General features: G+C 39.4%; 2 protein-coding genes across 4 annotated transcripts in view; both read left to right on the plus strand.

The window, feature by feature from the left end:
• Positions 1–11,830, plus strand: part of Stk38l (serine/threonine kinase 38 like) — a 29,678-nt gene extending 17,848 nt beyond the window's left edge. Inside the window, exons 9-13 of the mRNA XM_015493414.2 lie at positions 1,558–1,675; positions 2,093–2,216; positions 3,057–3,152; positions 4,376–4,401; positions 11,640–11,830. Of these exons, the coding sequence (XP_015348900.1) occupies positions 1,558–1,675; positions 2,093–2,216; positions 3,057–3,152; positions 4,376–4,401; positions 11,640–11,830 (555 nt within the window). The remainder of the gene's footprint in view (positions 1–1,557; positions 1,676–2,092; positions 2,217–3,056; positions 3,153–4,375; positions 4,402–11,639) is intronic.
• A 146-nt stretch (positions 11,831–11,976) lies between these two features.
• Arntl2 (aryl hydrocarbon receptor nuclear translocator like 2) overlaps positions 11,977–18,801 on the plus strand; it is a 75,031-nt gene continuing 68,206 nt past the window's right edge. Inside the window, exon 1 of one of the 3 annotated variants that reach the window (XM_048802458.1) lies at positions 11,977–12,257. In XM_048802458.1, the coding sequence (XP_048658415.1) occupies positions 12,227–12,257 (31 nt within the window). In that variant the 5' untranslated portion in view covers positions 11,977–12,226. The remainder of the gene's footprint in view (positions 12,258–18,801) is intronic. The other 2 variants (XM_048802457.1, XM_048802459.1) reach the window with 2 other exon arrangements.

Here is an 18,801-nt window from a genome sequence, read left to right on the forward strand (position 1 = left end):
AATGCCCCTGGATTATATCCCCAGTAACCAACCCTCCCACACCCCCAAAAAATTTGCCACAGGTAAACTTCATTATTCCATTAATGTAGAATTATACTACTTTTAACCCCATACTATTTCTCCTCTGTTACTTAGCAAATTTATAAGAATTGTTTCCCCCTTTTCCTCTTTCCCTTTATCCAGAACCATGAACATTTGTAAGATGAAGAATGTGCCTTTTGACTTTGTTTTTCCACCTTCTCAGACAATGTCTGGCACATATAGATACTCTATGAATATTTGTTCACTTCAACCAAGTAATGAATGGGGATTCTAACTCACCATTCCTTTAGGGAAGTAAATAGACTGAAAAATAATAGTTTGACACCCTCTAAAACCAAATAAACAAACTTTGCATGATTTAACTTATTCTCTTACTAGACCAAGTAATTGAAAACTCTTGTAAAAACAGTTCAGTGTTTTTTAAATGTATTGAGCTATGCATTGAGGAAAACTCCATTCTGCTTTTCAATGTGTCACTTTTAGGTCATATTTTACAGCTGAGAAAAGAATTGCAGTATTGCCTACTTTTAAAGGAAAATAATGAATACTGGTTAAAAATATCATAGGAGAATTCTTTATCTCCTATTTACAGAGTTTTCAAAGGTAATCATAGGTTAATGTTCTCATGGCCAATAGTTATTCTGTGTTGTATCAGGGTTTCCCAAGGAAGAAGTAAAAAAGTACTTTATTACTATTTAGGACAGGAAATTTCCTCTGCCCACTAACTGCCAATCATGTCTTCTCCCAGATTGTTTAGATGACAAAATCTGCTTGTTACATCAGAAATAGCACCTAGCTCTCATTGAGAACTACTCCTTAAAAACAATTTACTAAGAATGAAGCCAGGTGCAGTGAAGCATGCCTGTAATCCCAGAGACGGAGGCAGGAGGATCAAAAGTTCAAAGCCAGCCTCAGCAATTAATCGAGACCCTAAGCAACTTAGCAAGACCTTATCTCAAAATAAAAAATAAAATGGACTTGGGAGTGAGGCTCAGTGGTAAAACTGCATAGCTTCCTGAATGGATAAGAACATCATGGAATTACAATGAAAATACCAGATGCTTATAGTAGTTTTTAGTTTACAAAGTACATTCCTTTTCTTGTTTTATTCTTGTTTTATCAACTCTGTTGTGGCAAGTTTTATTACCACAGATTTTTGTAAGCAGAAGCTGAGGCTCTGAGAGCTTAAATAACTTGCCCGAGAACACAATAGTAGTGACAGGGCAGCCAGGGTTCAACCTTTTCATTCTGTTTTGAGATGGACTTAGGGCTACACATATAATGACTTAGTTGAGCATCTTAGGAAGCAGAAATCATGTATTCTGTAACATAGAATCTGACTCACCTTGCATATGATAAACATATGGAATAAGTTATTAAAGGGAAAATTAACTTCTCTAAACATTACTTTTTTCAGTAGTAAATCATACTCAGGTGGTTGGGATTTTTTTTGTTTTATTGTTTTTTGTTTTTTAAATGTTCTGAATGTTGGTTTGATAAGCTGCTCCTTTACAGGCATATTCCACAGTTGGGACACCAGATTACATTGCTCCAGAAGTCTTCATGCAGACTGGTTACAACAAGTTGTGTGACTGGTGGTCTTTGGGAGTGATTATGTATGAAATGTTAATAGGTATGTTCTGTCGTTAACTTATATACGTGATGTGTGCGTTACCTTGAGTGCTATTGTTTGAACATGTTACAGATATCATGGGCTAAAGTAGTTTAACTACTTTAAACCTATTTCTAACCTTCTGCAATGTTAAATACTACCAAATACCAAAGGACTCTTTAGGGATCCTATTGAAGGAAGGCAGTTATTTACCTGGACATTCATGTATCTGCATGACTTTTCAGGTAAAATAAGGAAGAGGGGTACTTTAAATCCTTTATTGACTCTATTGGCAATTTTATTGTAAATTGATGAATGGTGGTATTTTTTAAATTAGATACAGCATTCAGCATTGTTTCTTGTGGCACATATTTAGTAGGTACAATTTAATTAATCACAAAAGCTGACAAAGCTTTTGTTTTTCTTTGTGACATGTAGGCTATCCACCTTTCTGCTCCGAAACACCTCAAGAAACATACAGAAAAGTGATGAATTGGAAAGAAACTCTAGTATTTCCTCCAGAAGTACCTATCTCTGAGAAAGCCAAGGATTTAATTCTCAGGTTAGTGTTTAAACCCCTAGAGGAATTCAGGGTGTCTTAACACTTCACAGGTACCTAAAAGATCTGTTTCACTTTTGTGTGTCAAGAGAGGATACCACTGATCTACATAGCCAAAGAAGTCAATAAAGAAAAGGGGTTTTTTTTTTTGTTTTGTTTTGTTTTTTTAATGTAAACTCTTAAAAGGAAGTTTGCAATGGAAAAAAAGTAGGAGTCAAGAAGAGGGAAGAAGTCTTGTATTGTTTCAGGGACTGATACACATTAAAAGCAAAATGTCACTCCTGTTAGAATGCAGTGACCTAATCCTATTAAAGAGAAGAGGGAAAGGAAATTTGTTAGTGGTAGGAACTCCTTTTTATGAAAGTCTGTATATGAAATCATCTAAGCAAAAGATTCTATTCTGTTCTATAACTAAGATGTATTTTGGTACTGCTGTGAAGAGCTGGAAGGATTATAAATGGAACAACCTGTGAGAACAGCCTGTCATTAAAAAATCTTTAAACTATATATGACCTTAGACCTAGCGACTCTGCTTTTAGAGTTTTGCTTATGCAAATAATTTGATGTATATAAACATTTAAGTATGTTTATCTGGATATTGTTTTAGTCATGAAAAATTGGAAACCATCTAAATGTTCAACAACAGCAGACTGGCTACATACATTGTAATTTATAATAGTTATCCCTAAATACTACAATTATGGGTGATTTTTATTTTCTCCTATATTTTCCACAATAAACATAGTAAGCTTCAAAAAAAATTTTGTAATGCTTTAAAAAAATAAAAAAAATAACCTGAGTACTTTAGATATAATTTGTATATAATTTGTTTTCTTGTTATAGATTTTGTACTGATTCTGAAAATAGAATTGGGAATAGTGGAGTAGAAGAAATAAAAAGTCACCCCTTTTTTGAAGGCGTAGACTGGGGGCATATAAGGTATGTTGCTGGACTTTGGGGGAGAAGTCTGAGTATTATGAGTTTCTAGATTTGGTGATTAATTTACCTTCAATTCTGCTAGATTACCCCTAGCAGAAGAAGTACCACTATTATAATGTTATCAAGTCAATGTTTTCTGGGTTATATAAGTGAGACTATACTGGCTATATAGCTAAATGACTTATCATAGGCTAATGTCCACTGTAAAGGAAAAAAACACATTTTGCTTTTTAGAACCTTCTACTTAATATCTTAGTACCTTTTACATAATCTGGTAAACTTAACACCCAATGTATTCATTAAAATATTGTTGAAAATTCCTTAATGTAAGCCAGGTGTGGTGGCACACACCGGTAATATGAGTGGCTTGGGAGGCTGAGTTAGGAGGATCTTGAATTCAAAGCCAGCCTCCACAAAAGTGAGGTGCTGACCAACTCAGTGAGACCCTGTCTCTAAATAAAATACAAAATAGGGCTGGGGATGTGGCTCCTGAGGTCAATCCACAGTATCCCACCCTCTAAAAAATATACAATAAAAACTGATAGTTTCTTTTAATGATTTTTATAGCCAAATATTTTTAACATGATAAGAAGACACTTTCAGGGTCTGGGGTTGTAGCTCAGTGGTTGAGCACTTGCCTTACATGCGTAAGGCATTGGGTTCAAGCCTCAGCCACCAAATAAATAAATAAATAAAGATATATGTCCATCTACGACTAAAAAAAATATATTTTTAAAAAAAGAAGGCATATTCATGACTATTTTTTAAAAAAACCTAATATTCTTGATTCTCTTGAAATTCATACAACTGAGAAGTATTTGCATTCACATTTCATCACAAATATGTAGTACCTTGTTTTCCCAAATAACTTTGAATTTTTGGTTCTTCTACTAGAAGAATTCTAGTCCTTAATTACTTAAGTAGGATCCAATCCTCACAATATCCTATTTTATATAACTGTAAAATCGGTCACTCTTTTTCTACTTAAAAATAGCATGAAAAAGTCTTGGTACAAGAATTTTAAAATTCTAAGTAAATGAAAACATTTTTGTAAAAATTTATACTCAACTATTTTGAAATCCACTGAACTATTCTCATATCCACAATAAATGTCATTGGCCTTTTTAATTAGAAAATAGCACACAAGATTTGTAAGAATTATTTGTTGGAAAATAAAGAATTCAGGAAAATTTCCCATGGTTACTCAGTACCTTATTTTACAGGGAAAGGCCAGCAGCAATCCCTANAAGTATCATAACTATGCTAGAACAGAAAGAATACCACTAATTCAAGTTGACTGAGAGACTGTAATCAATATAAGGAGCATATAAGAACAGAGCATTTTAGTTTTATTTCCTTCATTATTATCAGAAACAACTTAGAAATAGTTATGATTTCTTGGCATTAGAAGGGACATTTTGGAAAGTTTGCTTTGTTTAGAGCCTCATTCTTTTCTGGAGTTAATAGAGTGGTTCACATCTTTAGGGATTTCTCCTCATCAGAAGCGTTTCTTAAGTGCCTCTCTCAAAGCAATTAAAGATTGTGTCTGCCCTCTGGAAGCTATGAATTTGATTCATGATGCAAATTAGTTAGATAATTTGCAAAGTACCCTTGAGATTGAATTTTCTCTATTATACATTTCCCAAATTTCAGGTGAATCATTTAATTTAAATAACAGAACCCTATCTAATCAACTTCGAATAATGACATTTTCTTTAAATTAGACTCTATTTTGAATTAAAAGAATTTTATTATAAATTGTGTGCTTTTGGTTTTTTAAGTATATAGAAAGCTTGTATAATTCAGATTTTTCGGTTTCCTGATTTAATGTAGACATTGACTTTTTTATTAAACCTTTGTATTAAATCAAATTATGATATTTTTCTTTTATGAATTTATTATATTAACATGGCTTTAATTTTTTAACTGTATTAAAGCATTGTGTTGTCTGAAAATAAGGAGTCCACTTACAAATCAGCCACTTCTAAAATGGAATATATAGTTGATCTAAGAAGCTAGTTAGCTTAATGGAAAGTACCAAATGTGGACTATATAAAATGTTCTTCGCTAAGGCTTCAGATGGGGTTTCACTTATTTCCATAATAGCATCATACTTCAATGTTTTGTGTTTTTTTGAAAACACCTGCATATCTTTATGTAAATCGAAGTTTTAAAATATTTTAAGTACATTTTTTTTTTTATGTTTTAGTGTAGAAAAGCTTTAGACAATTAGTCTCAACTGGTAGGAGAAACAAATATCTTTTGATGGTCTGCAAATAAATTAATTGAGGTTTTAATCAGTAAAGATCCCTAGCTACTAGAAACATTCTTTGAATTGTAAAAATTCAGAACATTCAAAATGACTGTTTTGCTGCATCCATGATTATTTCCTGTTTCCTTTATTTAAAATTTATTTTCTCTTTAGAAGTGCACTTATTTCTGAAAAATCTTAATGAAACAAACACTTAAAACAAATATAAAAGCAAGACATTTGGGACTATTAGAGATATTTTAGATTTTTATGACAATGTGAGGGGATATTGCTGCTTTAAAAAGGAATAAAGTAATAAAAATATATCTTAGTTATTTTTTTAAAAGCAATATAATCCAGCAATTGTCTAGAAAAATAGTCATCAGGCTATTGAGTTCAGTGTTTCAAAAAAAAAAAAATGTTTTGGTGGCACGAGGGCTTTTTCACTGAAGGTAAGACAAAAATAAAAACTATGTTTATAAAATTTCTGTTGGTGAGGTGTTTTGGGTTTTATTTTTGAGTTTTGAGATAGGTGTTATCCAAAACTCAGGAAAGACTGTTTTGTGAATGTAAATTGCAGAACAACTACTATACTTAAGGATCACATCAAGAACAAAACAAACATTTGAAGTTTCATTTATATTCCATTTAAACCGTCAAGAGAGCTCGAGGTGTAGCTCAGCAGTAGAGCACTTACCTGCTTCACAAACAACAACAACAACAAAATCAGACAAGTTCATGTTTGAAATTGTTCAAATTTGTAGCTAAAAACATAACTGCACAAATTACAAATTCTACTTTTAGGCACTTGCTGGGCATATAGCTTATATACCCCACTAAATCAAAACCAATTAGCAAGCAGTATATTGAAAATGTCTCAAAATAACATGGAGGAGAAAGATATAAGTGGCTCAGATACCACTACATTCTGTCCTGTGGAAGACACTGACAGACAGTCAATCATGATCTGTTCCACTGAGTCCAGAGGGAGGCAGTCAATCCTGTTCAGCCTTGTTGCACTCCAGCTCTTCCCTGACACACATCATTTTAATAATGCCATGGTAAGAAAAAACAGAAAAATACTAAATGTCAGAATTTAGGCAAGAGAAGAAGCTTGGAGACTCTAAATTCAACTTTCAAAAGAATCTAGTGATACAAATAACTTTATAAACAAGATGCTTTCACTTAACATGATTTGTTTTTTAACAACTATTTTATAAAGAAAATTATCATTCTATAGATAATAGTCATAAGACTGAGTGATTGTGATATCCAAAATATAGGTATTAAACTACTCTGAAACCTAAATCCAGTGCACCTTCTCCAAAACATACAGCATGTCTCATTGACAAATTACCCCCATATACTTCTTAGAATACAGAAGAATACATGGGGTAATGTTTCAAGAGTTATTACTTAGAATGCTTATTGTTACTGGGAGTTGTTACTTGGACTTCAGAGACAGAAGACACAGGTAAAAGTGACTTCAGTAATATGGAAAATGAATATCTCACATAACAGGAATACACAAGACAGGGCTTCCAAGGCAGTCAATTCAGCATCTCAAAAACATCACTGGCACAGGTTCTTTCCATTTTTTTTTTTACTTTGCCATCCTCAAAGTGTTGGCTTTGTCCTTGGTCTTGTTTTCTCAGAAACTAGATAGCTGCAGGGACTCTGTATCCCATGACATATAAGGCCTTAAAAAGAAAATTCTGGGTCTGGGTGTGTGTGTCTCGGTGGTAGAGCACTTGCCTAGCATGCACAAGGCCCTCAGTTTGACAAATGACCTTGTGTACCTCCTTTTTTGAATAGCAAGGAAAACCTTCCAAAAACATTTTAAGCAAAGTAATCCTCACATCTTATTGGCCATGATTAGCTGTCCTTTACTAAGCCAGTGCTAGGCCTCACTATTGATTTAAATCAAGACTCACGTTCCTAGTATTGGATGAGGTTCACCTAAAGCACAAGTCCACATGGTACCAAATTAGGCTTATTCTGACAAGCTACAAGGTAATCAAAAGGGTGTCAGCTCTATGGCAGTGGTTCTTACCTGAAGCTGTAGCTCCTAGATTCTGTTGCTGGATGTGCATTGCCTATAAAAGAAGAGAAGTCTGGTTCAGTGACATCTTTCCTGACCCATCTGTAAAACTGGATTACTGAGAACCATAGTGCTAGACCATAGCTCAGCAGCTTGGATTTGTTGGGTCTCTAGACATCAAACAATGAGGATGGACATATGGTCCAGTGACCAAGGCTTGCTCTCTTTAGTACTTTTGCCATTTCTCCCAGCTCCTGTTCATCAGCAGACTGTGTCTTTGTTGGTCCATCTCCTCTAAAGCTATTACAGTGGAAATAGAGACCCTTGTCAATTTAGTTCCTTCCCAGATCCAGCCAGGGGTGCAGTGGTCTAATTACTGTTGGCTCAATTGCTTTATCTAAATTGGGAAGATAGTTTTTGACTAGCCTTTAAATTAAAAGGTTCATGATCAAACTCCCAAACATAGAATGACTTAAATCTCTGACAAAGGGAGAAACTCCTAATAGGAAAGGGAAGCTGTCCAGTTTGGGCCTAACATCTTTTATTATTCCTTGTCCTGTTAGGTAAAATAATCTTGAACAGAACCTGAAGAAACCTTCTGTACCCAGAGAACTAAGGAAGCCCTGAGACACCAGGCCTGCTTTAAGTGTCTAGAATCTACAAAAATAGATATTAGTGCAGGCTTTGACATACACAATCCCTAAGGGGCAAATGACAGTAAGCAATAACTCCACATAGAAAGACTTCTGCACAGTGATTTCTTCATGCTTGTCCTAAGTTTTGTTCCTTCCTGCAGTTTTTTCAGAATTTTGGTGTCTTGCCACTGAGAGAAATACCCCCTCCCCAACACACACACACACCTACTTTATCCTCTGCAACAATCTAGGATTAAGAAAATTCATTTTCTTAAAATATTTTTTTAGTTGTAGATGGACACAATATCTTTATTTTTTATTTGTTTTTATTTTTTTATGTGGTGCTAGGGATTGAACCCAGTGCCTCATCCATGCTAGGCAAGCGCTCCACCCTTGAGCCACAACCCTGGCCCTTAAGGAAACTTATTTTTAACAAGGTAATATTTTCTACAGTACTCTAATCATCTCAGAATTGTTTCAAAATCAACTATGATACCAATTTGAAATAAAGATTTAATGTGTCTCACCCCATACCTAACATCAGAATCTCTGAGGGTGGTTCGAAGTTCTGCACATTCTCCTATACATTGGTCTTAAGGGATCACTGAGCAAAGAGGGAAAGATCATTTTTGGACTTTTCCAAAAGGAAATAATGCATGCTTCATTGGTTATTGTGAGAACATCTATGTAAAGTAACTACATAGTAGGTGAGGTTAAAAAAAAAGGGCGGGAGTCAACTTTTACAGTAGTGCCTAGAATATGATAGGTGCTCAATAAATATCTGTGATCAAATGAATTCAATAACTGCATTTTGTGGGTGACCCTACCTTCCACCCAAGGCCAATCTCAATATTTTCACTTTTAATAAAAACAAATAATAACCCCAAAATCATTACGAAGGATGTTACTTTTGCTGAATTTATTTTCCAAGAAAGTAACGTGAAAGGTTTCGCATTACACAATGAAGCTCCCCCATAACCTTTTAGAAGATGTTTCTTGAATTTCCACTCCCTATGGCAACTGCCACTGCCCTCCCCTAACCCGTCACTCCACCTTTTCTTTCTCTTAAGCGACTCTCCTCCAAGTATCTCTGCTTTCCTCCCCTTCTTAGGCCAAACTCCAGCTGATCTTTACCACACCGGAAGTCCACTACAGGTCTGTCCCTTGGTACACACAGGGCACTCATGGCCTTGTTTCTTCAACTGTACTCCCATTCATCAAACAGCTCAGCAGATCCAAGTATCTTCACATCTTCCCCAGGATTCACTCTCCCCAGGCTGCTGGAGACAGGGTAGGATGAAAGAGTAGGCTTAAATATTACTGGTTCAGTTATTTTCCCCAATCCACTTAGAAGCTTAAAAATTCTTTTTATGCATCATTAGAAATAATATCTTCAGGTTGTGGCTCAGTGGTAGAGCACTTGCCTAGCACGTGTGAGGCACTGGGTTTGATCTTCAGCATCACAAAAAATAAATAAATAAAATAAAGGTTTAAAAAATATAACATTTAAAAAAAAGAAATAATGTCTTTGGTTTAACTCCAAAGCAGATGAATATTTTTGCCTTGAACCAAATAAAAAATTTCTAAGTGGCCTTACGGTAAACTATTGTAAATAAATTACACTGTTACAATCCCTGCAAGAGATTGAAAAGGATGGAGTTTATAGTTCCTGAAGCAGTGGTTCCTAGATAGGCAAAAAATACATGCTCTATCTTGAAAACAGTACCATCCTTGCCTAAGTACTTAACAGTGAAACAAAATAAGTCCACTCAAGGATAAACAAGGGTTCTTGGAGAGCAAGGCTATTCCTGGGCTTTTGGCAAGGGGATAGTGTTGACCAGAAGGTTCTGGGAGTCATATTTCAAATTACTTTTATCACATTTTCCCCAAGGAGAAAATAAGAAAACAACTGGTTGGAAATGAAAGATTACCTTCCTAGCTATCTGGCAAGACATTGTGTGGCTTCTTATCTCTTCCTTATCCTGTGAGATATTTTGTAACTATTCCTTTAAAAAAAAAAAAAAGAAGGAAAGAAAAAGAAAAAGAGGCAGATGTGGTGGTGGTGCACCCTTGTAATCCCAGTTACTTGGGAAGCTGAGGCAGGACTGCAAGTTCAAGGCAGGCCTGAGTGATTTATCAAAACTGTGTCTCAAAATAAAGGGGCTGGGGTTGTGGTTCAGCAGTAGAGTGTGTGCCCAGCATGTGGGAGGCCCTGAGTTTGATCCTCAGCACCACATAATAAAAAGTAAATAAATAAATAAACAAACAAATAAATAAATATTTAAAAATTAAAAAATAAATAAATAGAATTTTAAAAGGGCCAGGCCTGTGCAAGGTTCTGGGATTAGCTGGAGAACCACAAGAAAGATGGGGCACTTCCCCCACCATGTTTTAGAAAATAGAACCCAAGAGTATAAAGAAATAGCAAGTAGAATATAAACCTGACTGATCAGGAAAATACATATTAACCATTGAGAGGAATTTGTCCCACAGAATCCAATGGGCCGGCTTTACTGTGTTATTACACTTCCTGCTTTCATAGTTCAGTGTCTGGATTACTTCTTTCTTGCTTCCAGGCTTTTGGTGGAAGTGAATCATCATTTCTAAGGAATGAAGACTGCAATGATTCACGGGCAAGCTTATTGGACACCTCACGCTGCAAGAGCTCCTAAGAAGGAGACCTGCTTCTACTATTTACTGAGTGACCCTGGCCAAAATACTCATCAGGTCAGAACCTCTGCCTCTGTACTAAGACGGGAATTACAGGTGTTTAACTGCCTCACCAAAGATTTTGTGAGGGTCACTGAGACAATAGGAGAAATACTTCATAAGCAAGATGACTAAAACAGGATCCCAGCAATTCTGCCTCAGCGTCAAAATGGCATTTAACACATACCCAGGTGTAAGAGATTTCAGCCTCTCTACACAACCTTACCAAACCATCTCAAAACCGGGCACTTGCTAGGGAAAGCCAGGGTTTGAACACATTCTGGGAGACCTAGGGAGGATCTTGAGACTATCTGCCAGACTCTTGATGGAATTACTCTTTCTGAATGCCAGCACAAGATATTGTTGGTGGAATTGGGGGTGGGGTTCCAAGTAAAAGCTAGGGATGTTTTAAGAATGGTTTTCATTAGGGTGTGTCTTTGAGAGTGATGGGGGAGTAGTTTTCAGCAACTCTTTTTAAGTGCATGAAGTCCAAGTTTCCACTTAAGACCTCAACAGTCATCCTGTCACCTACTTCTGCTAGGGAACACACTTCCAACCCCCTTGCCCAGATTCTGCTAATGGCCATATGAACTGCCCTCAGGATACACAGCAGCTAGTTAAGACTGTACTTGTGTCCCGGTAGGAAAATTATTAGATTAAGGCTTCCAAGTTTTAGTATTTTTTCCACTGTTCCTTTGCTCCACTAACCTCTACTAGGCAAAGTGTATCCAAGGACTCCATCCAGGGACCAGTGGGAAGAGAGCACTGAACCAATGTATTCTAGAAATGTCATAGGATGTAGGACTGTCAAGAGATCTCCAAAGGATCTTACATACGGATTTACCCAACAGTTCTAGGAGCCAAAGCGCCTTCCTCAGGGGAGCCCCTATCTGACATCGGCCGGCTCCTGTCTGCAACTAAGAGCTGGGTCCTGGGAAGACTCTTCCCACACTCCCCAACCCGCGCCTTCCGCTACTCGACGATGCAGACATCTTCATTCACCATCGCCACCACCCCCGCCAAGGGCTTACAGCTTCAATAAAACACGATCGTGGGAGCCTGTTTTCAATGGACGGGTTTCGAGAAAGGTTCTCTCGGCCTTTCAGCGCGGGACTCCAGCGGAGGGGGTCTGTGGGGCGGGGCGGGGCCCACTGTGCTCCGCCCCGCCCGCGCGGTCCCTTTCACCCGCTCCGCAACCCGAGGCGCCCAGACCCGCGGGCGGGCGCGCCCCAGTCCGCAGGCCCAGTGTCCGCGGCCGGCGGGGCAGTGAGGCGGCGTCGGCTGTGCGCCCCGGGGCTGCGGTGGCGGCTGTCGCGGAACCAGGCAGAAGCCCGCAGGTGCCCGGCTGCCGGGGCCGCCGGGACCCGGGCAGGGCGGGCCCCGGGCTCCTCCATGCTACCAGCCCCGGGGCTGCGGAGGTGGCCGGGAGGTGCCCGCCATGGCGGCAGAAGAGGAGGCTGCGGCGGGAGGTGAGATTGCAGGCGGTCGGCGGTGGCTCCAGGTGGGGCGCGCGGCGCAGGGTTGTCCCCAGCCTGGGCTCTGGGCAGCGATCGGCCAGCACAGCGACGCCAGGTCTGCCCACTTTGCAGCAGGGAAAGGCCGGCGCGCGTCCCCTCTGCCCCAACATCTCTTCCGATGGTCTCTGGGACCACGGCCGTCCCTTAGGGCACTGGTGCTGCTGGGCGCCCGGGGTGCCCTCTCGGGGAGTGGGACTTAGGGAGTGGAGCCCGGGAACGCCGCCGGCTCTCAGCAGCCTGCAGCGGGTTTCCAAGGTGGGCTTCGATCCTCCTGCCCACCGTCACCCTGCGATGGTGAGCGACCTTCTTGCGCCAACCCTTGGGCGCCCACCGGGGCGTCTGCCTGCAGTGAACTTAAGATTCTCTTTTCTTTTGAATAAAGTAATTGTCTTCAGTACGGGAAGGAGCTCGGCTTCTAGGAGCCCATCCCCGCTAAGCTGGCAATACTCGTTTCCAGAACTGCCCCCCGGCCCCCGTGGGGGGAACAGGTGAGCGCGCGGAGGCAGGTCCACGTTTCGCACCCTCCAACACCAGCCGGTTCTGCGATGTACCCCAACACACCCGACGAGCGCCCGGCAGCCCTCGCCTTTACCTTTACACCTTGGGTAAACTGACCTGTGGAGTTGGCTCTCCCCTGCCCAAGCCCCCGTGGTGCTGGGATCCCACCCAGGGTCTCACGCCCGTTAGGCAAGTGCTCTACTCACTGAAGCGCACCCCGCCCTCCGGCCACCTTGATTTGTATTTTTGAGGAGCTTTTGTGAATCGAGTTGGGAGTTACACTGTCTTTTCCTCTTGCTTGTACTCTCTGGTAGTATTCTGTGGTTTCTTCATGGGACCGTGGTGACCACTACTCTCAATTATAGAATAATTATAAAAAGCTGTTATTTAAAGCAGATGGGAGGCAGGGGAAAAAAACAAGTAGCTAAAGGAAGGCAGGCAGAGAGAAGTCATTTGTTTAAATGACCACTTTCCTTGTGGAATATGGTGATGGAGTTTTAGATTCTTCTCTGAAAAATGGCACTGAGAAGAGGTAGCTTTCAAAATTTAATGCAGTGGTGGGAATGTAAATGAAGGGACATATCAAAAATTCTATGGTTTGAATATTTATAGTCTTCCCAGATGATGCAAAGACATGGGTAAACTTTTCTTGAAAAGAGACGACCCCCTCTCTATTCTGGCTTGTGACTGAGCTCTGCTTTATTATGTCAGTAAAGCTAAATCCTTTTGCTTTAGTTTCCTCCTCTATAAAATGAGGCTAACTGTAGTTATCTGCTTTATGGGATTGTTAGGATTAAATGAGATATTATAAATGTATATAAAATGCTTAGGTCAGTACTTGGGAAATAGTAAATGCTCTGAAATATTGGCTTAATGTAATGATTCATTTATAGCTTCAATTTGCTTGGTGAAATTAATGAGTCCTGTCTCTTCCATTAAGAAAGTGTTGTCCCACATGAGTTAAAATTGGGCTTAAAAAGAAAAGAAAAGAAATACAAGTGCAGCTAGTAGTTCTAAAAGCAGCTTTCCTCAGATAAGTCTTATGGACTTGTGAGAAGTTTTTAGATAGTGTATTTCTTTCTGTTTAGCTGAATACCAAAGGTGAAGCAGATAACAATCAATCAAAATTAATCTTAGTAAATGGTTCCATGGAGGCTGAAATTATTGAGAAACTACTATGTCCTAGGCCTTTTACAAAAGGTACTTTCCTCAGTCTCACAGCAACCTTGTGATATTATCTGCATTTCACTAATAAGAAAACAGAGCTGGTTCCTGTGAATCAGCTGACCCTGGGGCAGGTGCAACCTGAAAACTACAGACCTGGAGTTAGACTCTCTGGTTGCTGCCAGTGCTTTCCTTTTTTCTAAGCTCTATGGGTGGCACTGATAAAGTGTGCTTCCTTCCAGACATCTCTTTATATTAGGAGGGTGAAAAAAAATGTTTTTGTGGGCACAGTGGCACACACCTGTAATCCCAGCAGCTCTGGAGGCTGAGGCAGGAGGATTGCAAGTTCAAAGCCAGCCTCAGCAATGTAGTGAGGCCCAAAGCAAGTTAGACCCTGTCTCAAAATAAAAAATGGGTTGGGGATGTGACTCAGTAATAAAGTGCCCCTGGGTTCCATCCCCAGCACCAAAAAAAAAAAAAAAAAAAAACAATAAAAAAATGAACAATGATCCTGGGATTGTGGCTCAGCAGTAAAGCACTTGCCTAGCATGGGCTAGGCCCTGGGTTTGCGCCTCAGCACCACATAAAAATAAATAAAATATAGATATTGTGTCCATCTACAACTAAAAAAAAATTTTTTAAATGAACAAGAAAAAAAAACTTTTTACTATTTCTCCTCATTCCTGGAGGGAAAACAAAATAAAAGCAGGTCTCTATAACTGACACAGGGGTCATATTTTTCTTACAGAAAATCCCTGAAAAGGGGCTGAGGTTGTGGCTCAGTGGTAGAGTGCTTGCCTTGCACATGTGAGGCACTGGATTCTATCCTCAGCACCACATAAAATAAATAAATAAGTAAAACAACTAAAAAAAATTTTAAAAGAATCCCTAAAAACTCCTTTTTTCCTAGGCACTTTGACATGGAGTTTTCATGGTCAAATTAAAATCTAAAACTGGTGATGGTGGCAGGGAACCAATGGTTTAGCGTACACTGTTGGAAAAAAAAAAATAACAACTTAGGACTGGTTTGGAAGATGCCAGCTCACTTACATTTTTTGACAACTTGATGGTGTAACGCTGAGATTAGTTAGGCATGATGCCAAGTGACTGGGCATCTTCCTGGTAATGATTCCAGAGTCCTTGGAGCTAGGGAGAGGACATCTTGAGGGAGCCACACATGTCCAAGACTGCCAGAGTGTGTCTTGGCCCTGGGCATCTCTGGACAGCTTTCTCACCTTCCTTTTTCTTACCATTTCATGTTTTCACCCCTGACATTATCAGACCCAACTTTTTTTGAGATGTAGTTGTGCAATTTTAGTGACTTAAATTCATTTTTGTGACTCAAACCAAAAGTCATTTCCCAATCCACATTGCATAAGCTCCTGTTCCTAGCCTCAATTTCTAGGTGGAATTTCAACCACAAGTGCTTTATGCAAGATAAACTAGGATGGACTAATTATTTTTCATATGTGGAAGGGTTGAATTACTCAATGCTTGGGATCTGGGTCATTAGTCAGCATCAGCACTGTCATCTGCATTATCAGGGACTCAGAATGTGTCAGGTGCTCTGCAGGCGGCAAGAGCACCTAAGACATCTGTTCTGATGCAGTGATTTCCTGTCCTGTTTTTTGCTGCCTAGGGTGTCTCCCCTGGTTCTCAACATCCCAGCCTTCTAGAGTCCTGTGCCTGGGCAAGGGCCCCCTCCTTCCCTGTGGCAGGAGGCTGTGAAAGTTAAGAGCCCCCAAGTTTAAGCTCTTATTGCAGCTGGTATCTCAGGTGGCATATGTTCTGGGTAGTAGCAGATAGTATTTCTAGGTATTGGCTGATAATTTATGAAACACTCTGCTATGTGTATGCCCCACGCTGTTTTCTTCTCCTACTTGGGCTCTGTCACTGGTCACTGGTACATACTATTAATATTATGTCCTGTTAAGTTAATATTACCTATCCAACTTTTTGACTTAAAATATTTTTAAACTTCTTTAAAAAATCAGTCCAGTTACACAATATTAAAATTCTTATCTGGAATACTTAAATGTTGGTTGGCATGATAGGAAACTGGACATTTTTTAATTTTTTTTAATTTTTAGTTGTAGATGGATACAATATCTTTATTTTATTCATTTATTTATTTATTTTTATGTAGTCTTAAGGATCGAACCCAGTGCCTCACCCATGCAAGGTAAGTGCTTTACCACTGAGCCACAACTCTGGCCCTGGACATTTATTTAAGTAAAATAATTATTGGGGTTTCTTTAGTCTTTAATCATCTGGCTTAAATCTCTAGATAGTATCTTGGAGTTAAAAACAAGCAGTCTAAAGGAAAAGGAAATGTAGAGAGAATCATCTTTCTACCTCATATGGCTTGCATTGTAGGATATTTAGAATTAAAGGTTAAGATCATTGTTATAAAACAATAACTTCCAAGACATTCAAAATGCTTAAACAATATTTTCGACAGGGAGATGTAGCTCAGTGGTAGAGTACTTTCCTATCATTTGCAAGGCCCTGGGTTTCATCCCAGCATTGCAGAAGAAAAGAGAAGAAAAAAAAGAAAGAAAGAAAAAAGACTCTTTCTGGAGGGCTTCCCACTGGCCAAACAATACTTTGTGTATATTTTTAAGAGGTTATTTTATATTTTCCAAGCGCATTGCAGAGAAAGTGGGGAATTGTCTAGTCTTCTCTTACAGAACACCTCCTGTTGTCCCCCTGGTGTGGCTCCGTGCTGTTATATGGGAGGCTCTGCCTTTCCCCAACTGGCCTCTGGCTCAGTTGTCAGCTGTTCCTGAAGTGCCCTGCTCACCCTAGACCGGCCTGAAGAATTTTGTTTTTGGTGTGTTTGTTTGTTTGTTTTTTGATGGTGATCAGAATTGGACCCAGAGCCTAATATACACAGAGCATACAGTATACTACCCCTGAGCGACTCCCTTCCCCAAAGACTCTTACCATGCCGAATGAGCGCTGTCAATGCAAGTGACGTTGCTTTTGTCTGTCTCAGACAGACACTGTGGTGTGGGACAGTGAGCAGGATCTTGGAACCACACCTTTGGGTGTGTGGTTTCCAGTTTCATTATTTGTCAGCTATGTGACCATGGCCACAATATTTAGCTTCTCAGAACCTCAATTTACTTATCTATAAAATGGGGGTAAAAATACCTAACTCAGAAGGTGGTTGTGGCAATTAAATGAGATAATGTTGACAAACTGTTCGATGTACTCTGACCTTCACCAAATGCTTTTCTCCTTTTTCTCATGACTCCTTCCCAGAACTCCCCTCCAAAATTGAAATGAGTCTCCCCTTCTATTTTCACACTGCAGTATTTTTGTGTGTCTGAGATAACACTTGTGCCTGTTTGCCACAAGTTATTTATGCAAGTTTCTTAGCTCCACCCTTAGATTGCAATCAAAAAATCTACAGCCTAGGAGGGCAGGGTTGGTTCTTACTCATCTTTATAATCTCCAATTCCTTGCGCTTATTAAGTGCTTAATAAAGGTTTGTAGATTTTGAATGAATGGATGATGGTTTGTTTAAGGTGTGGACAGGATTGGTTCATTCATAAAGGATCCATTAAATACTTGCTAACTATTTGCCTGGCAAACAGAGATGGAGAGATGGTTAAAGGGAGAGGAGTGGTCAAAGAGCTTACAAAACATTGGCCTGGGTGAGAAATGTGGCCCAAATATTTGCAGTACAGAACAGACCATGGTAAAACACAGGCTTACTGCTGAGTGTCAACTGACTCTCCCAGAGTTGGGAAAAATTGTGGAGGGGATATATTAGTATTGATGCGTAGATAACTCTCAAGAGATCAGAGAAGAAGAGGTCTTTCAGAGGACAGAATAGCCATATAAGTGCAAAGTCACCAGTGATAAGCTTGGAAGGAATGACATTAGCATTCTTTGGTTTGGACAGGAAAACTGCAGAATGAAGAATTGGTCTGCAGAGGTTGCATTGCTCATGTTCTGTAGGGTTCCTCCACCATGTCTGCGACACAGAAAGCTTGGCTTGGGAGAATGTGTTTTCCAAAAGGAAAGATATGCACACCTTCTCTTTGGCTCCTGGGTGGCAACAGAGCTTTTCTGTCACCATGAAAGGCTAATGAGAGCACGTTTCTGATGAGTAAGAAAGCTGGAGAGCAGAGTTCCTGGTTCCTGCCCGTGCTTCTCATTCAGCCGGCGGGTGGCTTCGTTTTCTTCTCTTCTCTGAAAGAGCAGCTATGTCTATCTTTAAATCCATTTCACATTGTTCTAAAGAACATCGCAAGAACTATTCAGTTCTTGTATAGCCTGTTGGGAAACAGACACCTGCCCTTTCCAGGGCTCTTCTACATAATGACCCATGTCCCATTGTTCCCATCGTTTGTGTACCCTGGATATGGGACTGTGCTCCAGGCATGCTTTGAGAACAGAACATGCCATGTTCAAAGATGCTTCCCATACAGCTCCTGGGACAAAGCTGAAGACCATCAGCCTTGACTTGCAATACAAATGCTTAATGAAGGTTTATAAACAATAAAAAAAGGCAGTGCCCTGCCATCAGAACCTGTTCCTGATGTGGAAAGAGCACTCAAGGAAACACCTGCGTGTGGCGACGTCGGGTGTTCTTAGGTTGATGGTAAAACAGTGCAGAGGTTCGGTGGCTTAGAAATTACTTATAAGCAGAAACTCGACTTACATCAAAATATACCTTCAATCTTTTGGAGAGTACTCAAGCTATAAGTATATTTTACAGAAATACAGATTTTTAAAGATAGATGGTCAGTAAACTGTAGATGTGATAGAAATCGATTGAATACAGAATATCAATAGTTGTTTAAAGGAATCTGAGATTGTT

This window comes from Marmota marmota, unplaced genomic scaffold (genome assembly GCF_001458135.2).
Source record: "Marmota marmota marmota unplaced genomic scaffold, marMar, whole genome shotgun sequence".
NCBI classification, from domain to species: domain Eukaryota; kingdom Metazoa; phylum Chordata; class Mammalia; order Rodentia; family Sciuridae; genus Marmota; species Marmota marmota.